Below are 15,618 nucleotides of genomic sequence, written 5' to 3' on the forward strand. Positions count from 1 at the left end.
GCTTCCTTCTGTGCTTTGGCGCCTGCTTTAAGGCCAAGCTGTTTGAAACTTGTTCACCAACCTGCACATCCATCGCCATGGCGGCAAATGAAGACTGTGCTTCGGTGTTGGAACAATTCATCTACGATGCGGCCAATCTGCCTGCCGAGATCTGCCATATGATGGAGGAAATCCAGGCTAAAGACAAGGACCTGCAGAAATTGATATCCACCATCAACCAAAAGGACACCAACATACAGAAACACCTCAAAGTCAATGGTGTTCTGGCTCCTCATCCTAAGGAGACTGAGTATGCTGAATTGGTGAAGAAGAATTTTGAACATTCATTCTCACTGCAGAATCAGAAAGTGAGCTTGAGTGAAAAGGCGTGCAACCTACTGGAGCGGCAAGTGAAAAGACTCGACGTCAAGATTCGTGAATTACAGAACGACGGTCAACTCGTTGATGGTCCAGCCTTGCCAAGTGTGTTCAACCGCAAGCCTGAGGCTCAAAAGGCGTTGATCGACCCTCCAGCAAATCTTCCTCTACAAACCGCTTCTATCAGTGCCTTGAATGCAAGCGCACACAGACTAAATGCTCAGATGACCAGTGCAACACCCCAAGCTCAGCCTAGGCAGCTACCTCAGATCGTGACCGCGACTGCACCGGTCCAGAGAAGTTCCGCACCGGCAACACCAGCCTCTGCAGTGCAGCAGCAACGACAACGAGAACGGGAACATTCCCTGGGAGCCGACACTAAACGTCGCAAATTAGGCAACCCCCTGGCCGGCATTAATCTGCCTGCGCAACCCTCCAATCTTCGTCAATCATCACTTGGACCTGGCACACCCAAACCAAGTACACCTGTAGCTACTAGTCAAAGCCGAGCAGGCAGTATCCCTCGCACGACTGGTTCTCAACAAAGCACAGTTCTAACAAAGAAGTCAGGGCTATCGAAGAAGATCATATCACATCAGCAAGTAAATAAGTTAAAACAAAAGAGTGCCAACAAGGGCCGCCTATCAACGGGCCGCAAAAAGGGCCAATCCCCCTCTGTCCGGGGCAATCGCGGGGGGACCGCGGCTTCGGAAGATGCAGATTCGGTGCTGTCATCTGCTGATGCATCCGAGACGGATGCTTCCCAGTCAAGAGGAAGGCGAAGAAACAAGAAGCCGGCCGTGAACGAAGCAGAGGCGGAAGTTGCAGAAGACGAGGACATGGAAGACGATGAGGCAGAAGATGACAAGAAGTATTGCTTCTGTAATCAACGCAGCTATGGTGAAATGGTGGCGTGTGAGAACGACGACTGCCCATATCAATGGTTCCATACTGGTTGCCTGAATATGAAGAAAGTGCCGGATGAGGATGAAGACTGGTATTGCCCAACCTGCCGAGAGAAGCCTGAAATCATTGCCAAGGTGCAAATGAAAAAGAAGCCAGCTGGACGCAAGTAAGGATTGCACTTGCATTGCATTGCAGAGTCACTTGGTGCGGGACATCATGGTAGCTGAGCTACATCCTCCACTGGCTAGCTGTTTATGCAAAATTGAGGTGTGAACCCCCAAGATTTTCTTGCTGAAAGGCTGAGACTGAAGTGCCAACGTCCTGAAGGGAAATGCATATCAAACATTTGCACTTCCCAGCTGAATCTTACCAGGCTATTGGCCTGTGATACCCAAAATGCGGGAAGGTTAGAGCTAGACATGCGGGATGGCTGGAAAAACGACGGGAACCACAGTACAAGGGCGGCGCGAGACAATTGGTAACACTGGCAGCTGGACGGCTGGGGTGACTGCTGCCCGGGCTCCTCAGTAGACTCAGACTCGGCGAGGTGTTGGCATGAGTTGATAAGGTTCTGGTAATTACCGAGCTTGGGCGGAATTTAACTTCTCGTACTCCGTAATTAGGCCCCTCGGGCACCGCTCTCGGGGCAATCCAAGGAGCTGGAATGGGCATGCACCACGAATGTTGAACGGGGAGGGAGCACTCTCGACATCTCTACGGAATAATGGCCTTGACCGACACTGTGATGCAGGCATTGCTTCCAAGGGAAAATAGAGCATCAGGATGCAGGACTCCAGCGACCTAGGCCCTATTTGGCTCCTAGAATTCACCTCTGTCAAGCCTAATCCCTACCCCCCCTCGGCCCTGCAACGCATTGGACTAATTCTTTATTGTTACGACGGCGACACGTGTCAGACAGAATCTTTCCTGCCGTACTCCATACCTGGGAGGACCTGTGCCACTGAATCAACGTCATTCGAAATTGGGGTGGCTGCAAAAACTTGGAAGTTGGAACATCGAACATCGAACGCGGCTCCTCAGGTGTTTGAATGAACGAGCAGTGACGCAAGAGAGGCTTCTTGAAACAGGTGAATTGACTTGACCCCATCACCAAGCGAGTAGGGAATGAAGCGAGAAATATCTCTTGCATGGAAGGCAGGGTTTATGTTGTCGTCCGCGCTTGGAGGGGAGAACCGAGCTGGAAGCCATGCCTGGTGAGCACCGTAGCACCGCACCAAGGGAGGCGTGCATTATCTTCCAGGTGGCAACCGAAGATCCCCAGACTCGGTGCCTACGATGGCAATCCATGATTGGAACAAAGGTTGGCTTTAGTTGCGTAGCTTCAGCTCTACTGACGCTGTTAGGTGCTTTAGGGGCGGCAGGGACTTACGCAGGCGCAGGCGGCACTCCCTGATCCCTGGCTCCTAGCCCCTCGGCCAGCCGCTAAGCCCTTGCCAACAGCTCTGGTGGATGCCCAGTCCGCAAAGGCATGAGCCACTGCACCTGGTGCTTAAGTTACGAGTATACGAGTACTTGATTGCCAGCCACAAAAACCAAGGCACAAGGTCCAGTCAATGCAAGAGTATTTGGCACAGCTCTGCTCCTCGCTGTTCGCGCCCAATCTGAGTACAAACGAGGTGATTGTTTCTGTCGCTACATTCCTTCACACGCTTCTTGTGGGACAGGCTTGCTCTTCTCTTCCTCACCGTCTCTTCGTTTCTTTCGTCTCTATTCCCTTGTCTCCCATGACCCTCGTCGCTTAGTCCATCTGAGGACCGGGGTTGCTGCATAACCACTCAGGATGTCCGTATCCGCGGTCACGAACGAACTCAAGTCTCAGGGTGCCATTGAAGCTGCTCAAGATCCCAACAGCTCTGTCACAGCGGAGGATGCGGAACATGTCGTGCTAGAAGAGAGCGAGAAGGCTGGCTCTGCAGCTCTCCATTTCGATCCCAATGCCTCGCCAGAGGAAAAGGCCGCGCAAGCACGTTCGGTATAGCTCCACTGCATTCCCATTTACTGTACAAGCCCAAATTTAACATCCATCTAGCGACAGAACGATACTAAGCGCCCTGCAAAAGGTGTCGGCGTGGCCACTGATCTGGTGAGGCATCGTCTCCGCATCTGCTGACCCTGACTGACCCATTCCACAGGACGACGGCACTCCAGACCAATACGACCTCCCTCCACCACAATCTGCCGCCGCTGCCGAAGCCGCAAATGCCCCCCCCCTTGACAAGACTGCCCAAGATGGAGCCCCTGTCGAGGACGACGTACAGTGGTCGAAGCTTGGATGGACCCCTCGGTTCGGCTCTGGTGAGACGGAAGAAGATAAAGAAGAGGGTTCCCTCCTCGACCATCAAACACTGTTGGAAGGAAAATTGGATGAGAAGTTCTTCGGTGGTGCGTGCTAACCTGCTCAACCTCCTCCTATAATATGTATGGACCATTCACTGAACACTCCGGCAGACTGGTACCACAATACTGGCGTTATAATCTTCGCTTGCCTATCGTCATGGCTAGTCGCACTCTTAGGAGGTGGGCTCGGCTGGGTTTTCATTATAATGGCCACCTGCGGCACCTACTACAGGACCTCAATCCGACGAGTACGTCGAAACTTCAGAGACGACATCACTCGAGAGCTTGCAAAAGCGCGCTTGGAGACAGACACGGAGAGTCTTGAATGGATGAATAGCTTCCTCGTCAAGTTCTGGCCCATCTACGCCCCTCAACTCGCTAAAGGCATTGTTCAATCGGTTGACCAAGTCCTGAGTACCTCCACACCTGCCTTTTTGGACAGCATGAGACTCGAGACGTTCATTCTAGGTACCAAGCCGCCACGCATGGATTTTGTCAAGACATACCCCAAGAGTGAGGATGATATTGTCATGATGGACTGGAAATTCAGTTTTACCCCAACTGACACCATGGACATGACCGCCCGACAGTTGAAGACAAAGATTAACCCAAAAGTTGTGCTTGAAATCCGACTCGGGAAGGGCGTGGTCAGCAAATCTATGAAGGTTATTGTTGAAGACTTCGAGTTCTCCGGGCTCATGCGCGTGCGCATGAAGCTGCAAATACCATTCCCACATATCGAAAGGGTTGACATCTGCTTCCTGGGCCGCCCCACAATCGATTATGTCTGCAAACCTCTTGGTGGAGACACCTTTGGTTTTGACATCAACTTCATTCCTGGCCTGGAGTCCTTCATCACCGAGCAGATTCATGGCAACCTTGCGCCCATGATGTACGACCCCAACGTCTTTCCCATTGAGGTGGCCAAAATGTTGTCGGGCAATCCAATTGATCTTGCCATTGGAGTCGTTGCAGTAACTCTTCATAATGCTCATGGTCTCAAAAACCCAGATAAATTCTCTGGCACCCCTGATCCATACACGGTTGTTTCATTGAATGGCCAAAAGGAGCTTGGAAGGACCAAGACTATTCATGAAGACGCCAATCCTCGCTGGAACGAAACTTTGTACGTTATTATCACGAATTACACGGATGCCCTGACGCTACAGGTATATGATTATAATGATGTTCGCAAAGACAAGCACCTTGGGACAGCGACCTTTGCCCTGGACAGGCTTGAGACTGCCACAGAGCATGAAAATCTCCACCTGGAGGTGCTGTCTAACGGCAAATCCAGAGGTGTCATATCGGCAGATGTGCGCTTCTTTCCTGTCATCGAGTCTGAAAAACTTCCCACAGGTGAAGTTCTTCCACCTCCAGAGTCCAACACAGGTATTGCTAGAATCACCATCGAACAAGCCAAGGATCTTGATGGTAGTCGGAGCATGGTCGGGTCCCTTGACCCCTATGCTGTTCTCCTCCTTAATGGCAAGGAGGTTCATATTACCAACAAGCTGAAGCGAACCAACAATCCTGTCTTCTCTGACAATACTAAGTCTATTCTGATCACCGACCGAAAGAGAGCAAGATTTGGCTTAGTGATCAAAGACGACCGTGACCTTGCAAAAGACCCGATTTTGGGCACATACCAGATGAAGGTGGACGATCTTCTGAAAGTAATGGATAAGGGTCAAGAATGGTTCAACCTCCATGGAACTCCCTCTGCCAAAGCTAAACTGAAGTTGGAATGGAAACCCGTAGCTCTGAAGGGAGCCATTGGGTCTGGCGGATATGTAACTCCTATCGGCGTGATGCGTCTTCACGTCAAGAGTGCAGCGAACCTAAGGAACTTCGAAACCATGGGCAAGTCCGACCCATATGCCCGAGTTCTCCTTTCTGGCATTCCCAAAGGCCGAACTGTCACCTTCAAAAACGAGCTTAGCCCTAGCTGGGACGAGGTCATCTATGTTCCTATGCATAGTTCAACTGAACGATTGACCCTGGAAGTCATGGATGAAGAAAAGCTTGGGAAAGATCGTTCTTTAGGTCTAACTCAGATTGCCGTGTCGGACTACATCAAGGAAAGTGAGGAGGGAGGTTACGAGGTCCATGAGATAACTGAATTGACCTCAGGTCTTCGTCTGGGAGGAGCAGGACAAGAGAAAGGGACTGTAACCTACTCGGTCTCATTCTACCCAACCTTGAACGTGGTAGACCCAGATGAGGAGGAAGAAGATCGCAAAGCTGAAGCGGAGATGGAATCTGTTCCTGCGACACCTATCTCGACACACAGCAAGAAATCTTCGGTTGATGTCAAAACCTCCCTTGATGTCTCTAGGCAAAGTATTGACCAACGTAAGAGTCTTGAAAGCGGACAGCGGCTTGGCTCCGTCAATGGAGCCTCTCCCTCTATCAATGGGTCGACGGTGTCGGCAAAGAAGGAAGCTCCCAAAATCAGAATTTCAGTGGAAGATCTGCCCAAATATGGTGAGCAAATTGATGGTTTTTTACGTTGTGGATGGTCGCTAATGCTTCACAGAGTCTGGGCTCGTTGTTTTCAACATCGTTGAGGGCTCATTCTCCAAGACTGACCTGAGACTGGAGGTTCTGATGGATGACCAACTATTCCCGAGCTACGTCTCATCAAAGGTCCGAACAAGAGAGCATCATTTCGGAGAAACCGGCGATGCCATGGTCCGTGAGTTGGACATGTCCCGAATCACTTTGCGACTGGTGGAAAAAACTGAAAAGGACGGCAAGCAAGACGAAGACGACATTATTGCCAAACTGCAAGGCCCCACTCTACTGACATTGCAGCAGTGCTTGTATAAGCCGACTGCTCTGACATTGAAGAGCGACAGGGGTGGAATCAATAAAGTGGTGGTTGAGTTGAAATACCTACCTGTGAAGATGCAACTTGATCCCAGTGAAAGTATCAACAATATGGGGACTTTGCGTGTGGATGTCTTGGATGCAGCAGATCTTCCATCTGCTGATCGAAATGGGTTCAGTGATCCGTACTGCAAATTCAAGCTCAATGGCAAGGAGGTATACAAGACAAAGACGCAGAAGAAAACACTGCATCCAGCCTGGAATGAATTTTTCGAAGTTCAGGTTCCCTCTCGGACAGCGGCCGATTTCAAGGTTGATGTTTACGATTGGGATTTTGGCGATAAAGCAGACTTCCTTGGCGCCACTGCAATCGACCTAAAAATACTCGAACCTTTCCAACCCAGGGAAATTCATTACCCATTAGATGGGAAATCAGGTGTGATTCGACTGAAAATGCTATTCAAACCCGACTACATCACCCGATCACGTCAAGGAACCTCGACCTTTTCAGGAACATTTGCACCGGCCGGCAAGGTGATTGGCGCTCCTGTAAAGGGAGTTGGAAAAGTGGGTGGAGGTGTTGTGAAAGGTGCATCGTTCATCAAGCGAGGGATCCTCGGCAGGAGTGGCAGCAAGGACGAATCTCCTCGAAGTGATACAAATGGGTCCCTCACCACTGACGATGTAGTCGCAGAAAGCCCAACCGCGGCGACGCCGACCAAAGCCAGCCAACTTGCTGAGAGTGCGGCATCGCCTGTCACGCCTACGCTGCATTCACGCTCCAAGAGCAACCAGTCATCAATGACTGCAAACGGTGTCAAAGGCACCAGTGAATCGGGCACGGGGAATTTCATCGTTGTTTCGGCGACAGGTTATCCGCCCAAGGCAGATGTCCAAGTGCTGTTCAAGCTGGCGGGAGGTAAAGGTAAAGACCTTTTCAAGACGAAGGCCATCAAATCCAGTTCGGGGTCGGTGGAGTTTGACACGAGTCATGAAAACTTCAAGGTGCCTTGCTCACCTGACGCACAATTCCAGATCGTGGTGAAGGATCATGATACCTTCCGATCCAAAGATCTCGGCGAAGCTCTGTTTTTTATTTCCGACCAGGGAGCAGGGTCGGAGCAGACGGTCAAAGCTGGAGTGGGAAGTGTCACAATCCGAAGCAGCTTCACTCCCGGAACTGGAAGTTATTCGGACAGCCTCAGGCCGGCAACCAGCGGTCGAGACAGCCCCGACTCTAGGCGCGAGGGTCGACGAAGCTTCTTTGGAAGGCGAGACGTCAGCGGAAAACATGAGGCACAATAGTGGAGTGGACTTGGTAAGAGTGCGGTGTGGTGATCTTTCCTAATACTGTGTTGAACATGGCATCTTGAGCGATGGCGGCTACACAGAGGCCGCTTCATGGCTTGATATCCATGCTGAAACAGTACAGCACCCAAAGCACCTCCCTGGGGATTTTTAGTTTTCAACACGCACTGGAGCGAGAGCGAATGCTTTGTAATTGTTATGATACCAAAAATTCTATTTATCAGCTCCTCGAGACCTAGCGTCAGGGGCTCTAGCTAGCGGACAGGTTAGCCGTGCCTTTTAAAACAAAAGAGTGGCCCAAGAAGATGAATAATTCAATGCTACCTGCTATCATGGAAGACTGGGCTCGAAATGCTATTCTACCAGAGTACGGCTAGCAGAATGAATTGGCCATCCATCCTTCGGATGATGGAATGCTAACAGGTGCCTAAGTAGCTCGTAGTGGCACACGATAGGATGCAGGGTGTTTGGATACCGGAGGCGGTGAAGTTTCACTAGTTACTCGTCGTGATTCTGGTAGTGGTCCATTCATTGAAGACGTCGTTGAACCGAAAAACCATTGCAGCCTAATGGTTGTCAAGGCGACCGGTTTTCCGCCACTTAATCAGCAAGCATTCAAAGCATGCTGACCAGGATTTCAGAACTTTGCGGACGAGCCAGCGTGGCATGCGGAAAGGGAAGGCGGAAGGGAAGGCTGACACACGTCACCAACATCAAGGTAATCTCGATCATCTGCGTCGGACGACGGAGTACTTGATTTCTCTGTCGTACGTATCCCATGTCCTTATTAAGGAGGTAATAGTGTCGATGCGCACGGTCTTTTTGGATCCGCATAGCTGTCGAAGCTCCAGCACGGCATTCCCTCTCCAAATCGAGACATCAGCGGGAACGGGTGCGGATGCATCTGTGGAGATTGACTAGCACAGGCCGGTCCAATGCCAGGAAGCTTGCGGAGTGAATTGAACGTGAGAGCGAGAAACTGAAAGAAAATGGGGATGTTATGACTTGGAGATGGGAACATTGAGGATGCTCGATGCCGGCTTCTCAGAACTACTACAGAACTCAAGAGGTCGGTCTATCTTTGCCTGGTATGCTCGAGATATTCCCGCAACTAACCCAGCGAAAAGGATCTCCACGCCAGGCCAACGAGGAGCGATGCTCCGTCGCAGCAGGGGATTGTATTTCTGGCGGTCCCTCTAGCCCGTAGGGGTGTAGGCCGGTGGACTGTGGGCTCGGATATGGCGACACCCTCGTCCCTTAGGCCTTCGCTGATGGCGGGCTTCTGATTTTGGAGGGCCACGCGGGCAAGCTAGGGGAAGGCACCACCACTGTCAAGCACCGGCGCAGTTACCCGTGAGGGGGATCGTCGAAGGAGGGGTAGAACAGCCGTCAATGTCTGAGTTTTCGACTGGGGCGATTGGATCCTGCCAGAGGCGGTGGGATGTATGGACGGCTTGCTGGGAACAGGGTGGGGGGAGCTTGGCTTCCTGTTCGTCGGACGGTTCAGGTCCAGTTCCCCGATCGACTCTCGCCTTGCGACTCTAGAGCTCCAAGCTCGTCGGTATCGACCGTGAGATAATTTCTTGCATCCCACAGCGTTACAGTCCGAAGTGCTAACTGCCCAACATTTTGTAGATAGCCCCGACTGAGTCGTGGGCACTGGGCGTGTATATGAGCAGGACCAGGACGTTGGTCTTGCGCAGGTGGCCATCTCACATCTACGAGCACTGTGTTTTCCCTTTCAAGCTTCAAACGGGCGGACGGGCCATTTCTGTTCTTTGGAATTGTATACTATTTGACTCCTGCACTCACTTGGTTTTAAGCATTGTTCACTGGCTGTTCAACTGTCCTCCCCCGGACCCCTGCCTCTCTCAATACCCAAGCCTCCATCTACAAGCCACTCGTACGGCTCAAGACTTGTGAGTACAGACCAGACCGCCTCGCTCCTCGCTCCACGTTCCACTTTTTTGCCCTTGCCTGCTGTTGGCCCGCCCAGCGATCGGGTATTGCGTACTCCTGGCGTCAGGTTGTTCGCTGCTTCCTACGGACCATCCTGTTGTTCGGTTGTTTTGCACATGATGATTTTGCACATGATGAAATGGCAATGGTTGTTTGGAGCTATCCACCATCGCCTTCCCAAGCAATCCGGCTGCCCCCCTCGCCAATTGACCCTGTCATGCTTGCCTTGGTCTGGCCTTTTGCCCTCCCAGTAATGATGCTTTTCCATCATCTTCTCACCACACCTTGTTTTCCACACAGCTCATTCACCTTCCTCCCCCTCATCCTTCACTGTTCTTCCAGAGACGGACTCTTGTTTCACTCTGCTTTCAAACCTGGCTGCCTCACCTCGCTAATCTCTGTGGTCCTCCAGAGCTTCTCCAGATTGCAAAGGATATCTCTGAGGAGCTGTCTTCGCTGAAAGCCTACCTCTACCGCCGTTTACAGCTTCTCCTCCAACTGTTCCCACAAATACAATGGCCTCTAAAGCTATTCCCTCCCACCTTCGTCCGGCCGCAGCCTCTAATGGAAGCAACGGTGGCTCCGCCCCTGCCGGAGCAGAGAAGAGACACCATGGAAAGACACAATCTCATGTGGTAAGCAAATATCCATAATGTTCCAGACCCATCTGCACAACCTTCCCCCAGAACCTCCCAATATGGCATCGAGACGGGCGAGGAAAACATTGGATCTGCCCGTTCGGGCCTTGCCCGCCGCACGGACCTTGCAGCATCTCGAATATTCAGATCATCTGCGCTCGGATGTCTGACTGGCCACGAGATCTGGGACATTCGATCTGGGTCTTGAACCCATTTAAAGCACTGCAGGCAAGCTCGACTGGCCTTCCTCTCGTGCTTCATTAAACGAAATCTATTTCCTTTGTTGCACACTGCCTAAATGCCTGCCCGCCTCATTCGTTCCTCCCACTCACCATAATGCCACTCCTCGAACTTCCTTCTTACCTGGACCTTCGCACCTCTGCGGCGAATGGCGCCAAACTTCCTCGGCGACCTGTGCTAACAACATCTCCAACAATGCAGGCCTTCGAAAACACCTCCACCAATGTGGCCGCGAGCCAGATGCGAAATGCCCTCAACAACCTTGCCGATACCGTCAAAGATCCTGCTGAGAAGAAGCGTTTCGAAGCTGAAATGGACAACTTCTTTGCTCTCTTCAGAAGATATCTCAATGACCGCGCGAAGGGCAATACCATTGACTGGGCGAAGATCAACCCTCCCAACCCTGATCAAGTCGTCAACTATGACAAGCTCCCCAACAGCGATGCTGTCGATTTCTTGAACAAGTTGGCTGTCGTCAAACTCAACGGTGGTCTGGGAACATCGATGGGTTGCGTTGGTCCCAAATCTGTCATTGAGGTCAGAGATGGCATGTCCTTCCTCGATCTCTCAGTCCGCCAGATCGAGTACCTCAACCGCACTTACGATGTCAACGTGCCCTTCGTCCTGATGAACAGCTTCAACACCGACGAAGATACCGCTGCCATCATCAAGAAGTACGAGGGTCACAATATTGACATTCTTACTTTCAACCAATCCCGCTATCCTCGTGTGTTGAAGGATTCGCTCCTTCCTGCACCTAAGAGCAATGATTCACCTTTGTCTGATTGGTACCCTCCCGGACACGGTGACGTGTTCGAGTCTCTCTACAACTCTGGTATCTTGGACCAGCTCCTTGACCGAGGCATTGAGATCATCTTCTTGTCCAACGCTGACAACTTGGGCGCCGTGGTCGATCTCCGCATTCTGCAGCACATGGTTGAGACCAAGGCCGAATATATCATGGAGTTGACCGACAAGACCAAAGCCGATGTCAAGGGTGGAACCATTATCGACTACGAGGGCAAGGCCAGACTACTCGAAATTGCTCAAGTTCCCAAGCAATACGTCAACGAGTTCAAGTCAATCAAGAAGTTCAAGTACTTCAACACCAACAACATCTGGATGAATCTTCGAGCAATCAAACGTGTTGTGGAGGCGAACGAGCTTGAGATGGAAATCATCCCCAACGACAAGTCCATCCCAGCAGACAAGAAGGGAGAGGCAGATATCAGCATTGTTCAATTGGAGACTGCTGTTGGTGCCGCTATCAAACATTTCAAGAACGCTCACGGTGTCAATGTTCCTCGAAGACGATTTTTGCCTGTCAAGACTTGCTCCGATCTCATGCTGGTCAAGTCCAATCTTTACACTTTGAGCCACGGTCAATTGGTCATTGATCCTAACCGATTTGGCCCTGCTCCTCTCATCAAATTGGGCAGTGATTTCAAGAAAGTGGCTCAATTCCAGAAGCGAATTGGTAGCATTCCTAACATTGTGGAATTGGATCATCTAACTGTTACTGGTGATGTCAATTTCGGTCGTGGTATTGTTCTCAAGGGTAAGTTTGTCCCTACAATTACCAGCGACCACCTCTCTTACTAACAATGAATAGGTACCGTCATCATCGTTGCGACCGAGAATAGCACTATCGATATTCCTCCTGGATCAATCCTCGAGAACGTGGTGGTTCAGGGAAGCTTGAGATTACTTGAGCACTAGATCATTGTACGATGACCAAGAATGCGGGGTTGATGAGCATAGCAACTTGATATCTTTTTATTTTCTCTTGGTACCCAAACAGAAATTCCCGAGACACGTCCGTAATTATATAGGACCGTCCCTAGGTGTGCATCCAGTCATAAATAGCGGTTTTGAAAATAGACTCCAAGCGACACGCGTTTACTCACTATTTCCCTCTCTCCATCTCGCGCCAGTGTCATACATCGACAGGACTGGGTCCGCATGCCTCAGAGATCAACGATTATGACGTCATTGTTTGCATTCCTCCAAATTTTCCTGGGGTGAAGCTCCGCGGAACCATTGCCGGATTATTGTTTATCCTCTCCGGCGATAGCCGGGGATATCTTGACTACCCAAGTATGACTAAGATCTGATCTGATGGAGCAACGCCGAGAAGGAGAAGGTCCATTCACATTCAATTGAAGACTACTAAATGCTACCAACAATCAACGGCTTTGTGGATTTGACTCTCTGATTTGACCCAACTCGAACTTGGCGAGAGGACCAACTGGACTAGGGGCGCCCTTTCTCAAGGAGTAGGGCCCAGTTTATCATATCGCCGGCATCTCACGCTCTATTTGTCTGGGGCAATCGGGATCGATCGGTTGTCCAGAGGGAGAGCAATTAAAGGAAACACGGGAACCGAGCCTACCTGTGACTGTTCTCGGGCCGGAGCTTCAGCCCCCGTCAACATTGACGTCGAATCGAACCTTAGGGTCTGGGTGTGGGCGGGTATTGATATCTTTATTATCTTCTTCTTCTTCTTCTTCTTCTTCTTCTTCTTCTTCTTCTTAGAGGGGCCCGGTGTGGCCTGCGAGGTGAAGTAAGCTGGTAGCGGTCGTGAGAAAGGCTAAAGGGGCTTGTCTCACAGCACCTGCACGTGGCCCAGATTTCGACCAGGAAACAACACGCAGCCCGAACGAACTACCGATCGAAGAACTCTCTCCTCGCTCGAGTCACCAGACTAGATAATGGCTACCTCGACGACAACAACAACAACAACAAAAACGGCGGGTGGAGGAAAAGAAACATTCACACTCCTCCTATTCGCGACCGCGGCCTCGTACACGGACACGGAGTCGCTCAGCCTCCCGGGCCCCACGACGCTAGGCGACGTCTTCCAGACCCTCGAGACCCGCTTTCCCGGGTTCCTTCGCAAAATTCTGGCCGGGGCCGCCGTCACGCTGAACCTCGAGTACGTCGATGTCGGTTTCCCGCAAGGAGAAGCGGACTCCGAATCGGAATTGGAATCGCAAGCCGAGGCAATGGCGTGGCCGTGGGCAGAATGGAAGTCGACCCTGGAGGGGTGGGGCACAGCTGTCAAGATCGGCGATGAGGTCGGCGTTATCCCGCCCGTGAGCAGTGGGTGATGGCGTCCGGGCGGGATTGAGGCTTAAGTATACATCAGATGGGATGCGATGGGAGGAGATGGCGCTCGGAGGACTCCAACTTTGTGTGGGTGTATGTGAGGGGGAGGGAGGAGCCGGTATCAAGTGCATGGTAAAATGGATACGGAGATGTGGATATGCTGGTGAAGTTTGGCGGCTGGTGCTACGGGAGCCAGGCACCAGAAGGAGCAAACGAGAAACGAGGCACTACGTGCGTGGACACGAGACGGGTTCAAATCATTCTATCTCGTGCCGTTGGGAGTGGCCTCGGGTTGGCGGCGCCAATATACTTCACGTGAGAGAGCTGGACGCCATGCGTGCAAGTGCCGAGCTGTCGAATGCAAGATAGTAAATGGGCATATGTTGGATGAAACACAGCACGGGACGTGGTCGGGCTCGAAGAAGAGCGTTTCGTCATTTTCGGGGTTTTTACATATGTGGTTCCGCCCTTCGATGGACTCCCCTCCCCCGTCATCTATCTTCGTCGTGTTTTCCCTTCTAGCGTCGCCTCCCCTCTCGTTTGCCACATGAGGATGAGGATGAGGCTGGGAAGCCATTTGAGAGATACGAGTAACCTTTCGCGGCCCCCCCCCCGCTCTCTCTTGATGCCACCACTCACGCCGGACCCGAGCCAGAGATCCAGGAATCGACGGTGCCGTCTCTAGGAAGGAGGTACAGTTGCGAAGCTGTTCTCGCCGGTCTGAGGGAGCCAGCTGGCCCGATCCTTGTCGTAGATCTCGGCGGCGGGCTTGCCCCATTTCTCACTGCCCTTGAGCAATCCGGTGCGGATCACGATTTTGTCCTCGCCTGGAAAGGTTGAGCATAGAGTGTCAGTTCGGGGACGCGATGCGGCCAGGGGCGGTGTTGTGCATGTAGTAGCAGTCCAGCGCGCGTCAGATTTGAATTTGACTCGGGGCCCAGGAATGGAAGAGAAGTGATGGCTGGTTCGTCACTTACCCATAACGTGTTGGTGGTGGTAGGGGCTGCTTGCGCAGTTGGGGCACATGTAGCAATCGGTGTTGTTGCCTCAAGAACCAAGAGAGTCAGCCTCGTACCATCGGCCGTCCACAGCTCGATGGCCCACAACAGGTCCAGGACATACCAGAATCGCCCTTGTAGGTGTACACTTTCAACTCGCCCTTGGTCAACTTGAAGTTGTCCTTGGGGATGATCTGGTTCAGAGTGAATTCACCACCGCCCATGAGCTTGCATGCGCCGCAGTGGCAGAGAATGTGCTTTTCCTCGGGAATCTCGGCGGTCCAGGCAATCTGGCCGCAGTGGCATTGTCCTTCGTATTGAGGCATCGTTGTGTGGATGTCGGGGATGGATTGTCGAGAGATATCGGGATAGATGTTGTTGCTGTCTTGGTGGTCTTTCTTCCCTGGGGTTTGAGGGGAATCGAGCTTCTGGTTGCTGTTGACTGAAATGGAATAATGAATGAATCAGGCGGAACGAAAGGTCTCTTTAATACTTTCAAGGTTGCTGAGATAGCTGGTAGTCCACAGCAAATGGAAATGTCGAAGTCCCCGACGTCAAGCAACGGTGATTTGGAATTGTTCGGAGGGGTATGTAGTCTTGCTGGAGCTTGCAGCCCACCGATTCAGGCACCTCATGCAGCCCAATCCCACTGACCCACCAATTTGGTCAATTAGACATCATGACTTGCTCACCTATTCGGGGATTCATTTCCGTTACTGTGCGAGTACATGAACCATACATGACAATGCCAATCCCGCGGAGGACCAAGAGGTTCGACGCAAAACACCCAGTGGAAAGTTGGATGCAATACTACGCGTGGGCAGGGCATCGCAGAAGCTGACAAAGAGGCATGGCTTGTTGTCTGACTAACGATTCATCAATTCCACGCCAGTTGGCTACCAGCCTTGTCGGAA

At 51.7% G+C, this 15,618-nt stretch overlaps 6 protein-coding genes across 6 annotated transcripts; 5 read left to right on the forward strand and 1 right to left on the reverse strand.

Moving 5' to 3' along the window:
• Positions 1 to 77: 77 nt before the first annotated feature.
• Positions 78 to 1,433, forward strand: A1O9_07172 (uncharacterized protein; the record flags this gene model as incomplete). Its single annotated transcript, XM_013404118.1, has 1 exon — positions 78 to 1,433. The coding sequence occupies one exon, from the start codon at positions 78 to 80 to the stop codon at positions 1,431 to 1,433; it is 1,356 nt and encodes a 451-aa protein (XP_013259572.1).
• Positions 1,434 to 3,064: 1,631 nt separating this feature from the next.
• A1O9_07173 (uncharacterized protein) lies at positions 3,065 to 7,758 on the forward strand (the record flags this gene model as incomplete). Its single annotated transcript, XM_013404119.1, has 5 exons — positions 3,065 to 3,256; positions 3,314 to 3,367; positions 3,417 to 3,666; positions 3,733 to 6,108; positions 6,161 to 7,758. The coding sequence occupies 5 exons, from the start codon at positions 3,065 to 3,067 to the stop codon at positions 7,756 to 7,758; spliced, it is 4,470 nt and encodes a 1,489-aa protein (XP_013259573.1).
• Positions 7,759 to 10,235: 2,477 nt separating this feature from the next.
• A1O9_07174 (uncharacterized protein) lies at positions 10,236 to 10,528 on the forward strand (the record flags this gene model as incomplete). Its single annotated transcript, XM_013404120.1, has 2 exons — positions 10,236 to 10,355; positions 10,382 to 10,528. 2 exons carry the CDS (start codon positions 10,236 to 10,238, stop codon positions 10,526 to 10,528), a joined length of 267 nt encoding a protein of 88 aa, XP_013259574.1.
• A 166-nt stretch (positions 10,529 to 10,694) lies between these two features.
• Positions 10,695 to 12,317, forward strand: A1O9_07175 (UTP-glucose-1-phosphate uridylyltransferase; the record flags this gene model as incomplete). The annotated part of the gene is made up of 2 exons (XM_013404121.1): positions 10,695 to 12,156; positions 12,211 to 12,317. 2 exons carry the CDS (start codon positions 10,695 to 10,697, stop codon positions 12,315 to 12,317), a joined length of 1,569 nt encoding a protein of 522 aa, XP_013259575.1.
• A 992-nt stretch (positions 12,318 to 13,309) lies between these two features.
• A1O9_07176 (uncharacterized protein) lies at positions 13,310 to 13,708 on the forward strand (the record flags this gene model as incomplete). The annotated part of the gene is made up of 1 exon (XM_013404122.1): positions 13,310 to 13,708. One exon carries the CDS (start codon positions 13,310 to 13,312, stop codon positions 13,706 to 13,708), a length of 399 nt encoding a protein of 132 aa, XP_013259576.1.
• A 679-nt stretch (positions 13,709 to 14,387) lies between these two features.
• A1O9_07177 (uncharacterized protein) lies at positions 14,388 to 15,030 on the reverse strand (the record flags this gene model as incomplete). The annotated part of the gene is made up of 3 exons (XM_013404123.1): positions 14,388 to 14,533; positions 14,684 to 14,752; positions 14,829 to 15,030. The coding sequence occupies 3 exons, from the start codon at positions 15,028 to 15,030 to the stop codon at positions 14,388 to 14,390; spliced, it is 417 nt and encodes a 138-aa protein (XP_013259577.1).
• Between the last annotated feature and the right edge of the window lie 588 nt (positions 15,031 to 15,618).

Source organism: Exophiala aquamarina, assembly GCF_000709125.1.
Source record: "Exophiala aquamarina CBS 119918 chromosome Unknown aczIA-supercont1.5, whole genome shotgun sequence".
Lineage (NCBI taxonomy): Eukaryota > Fungi > Ascomycota > Eurotiomycetes > Chaetothyriales > Herpotrichiellaceae > Exophiala > Exophiala aquamarina.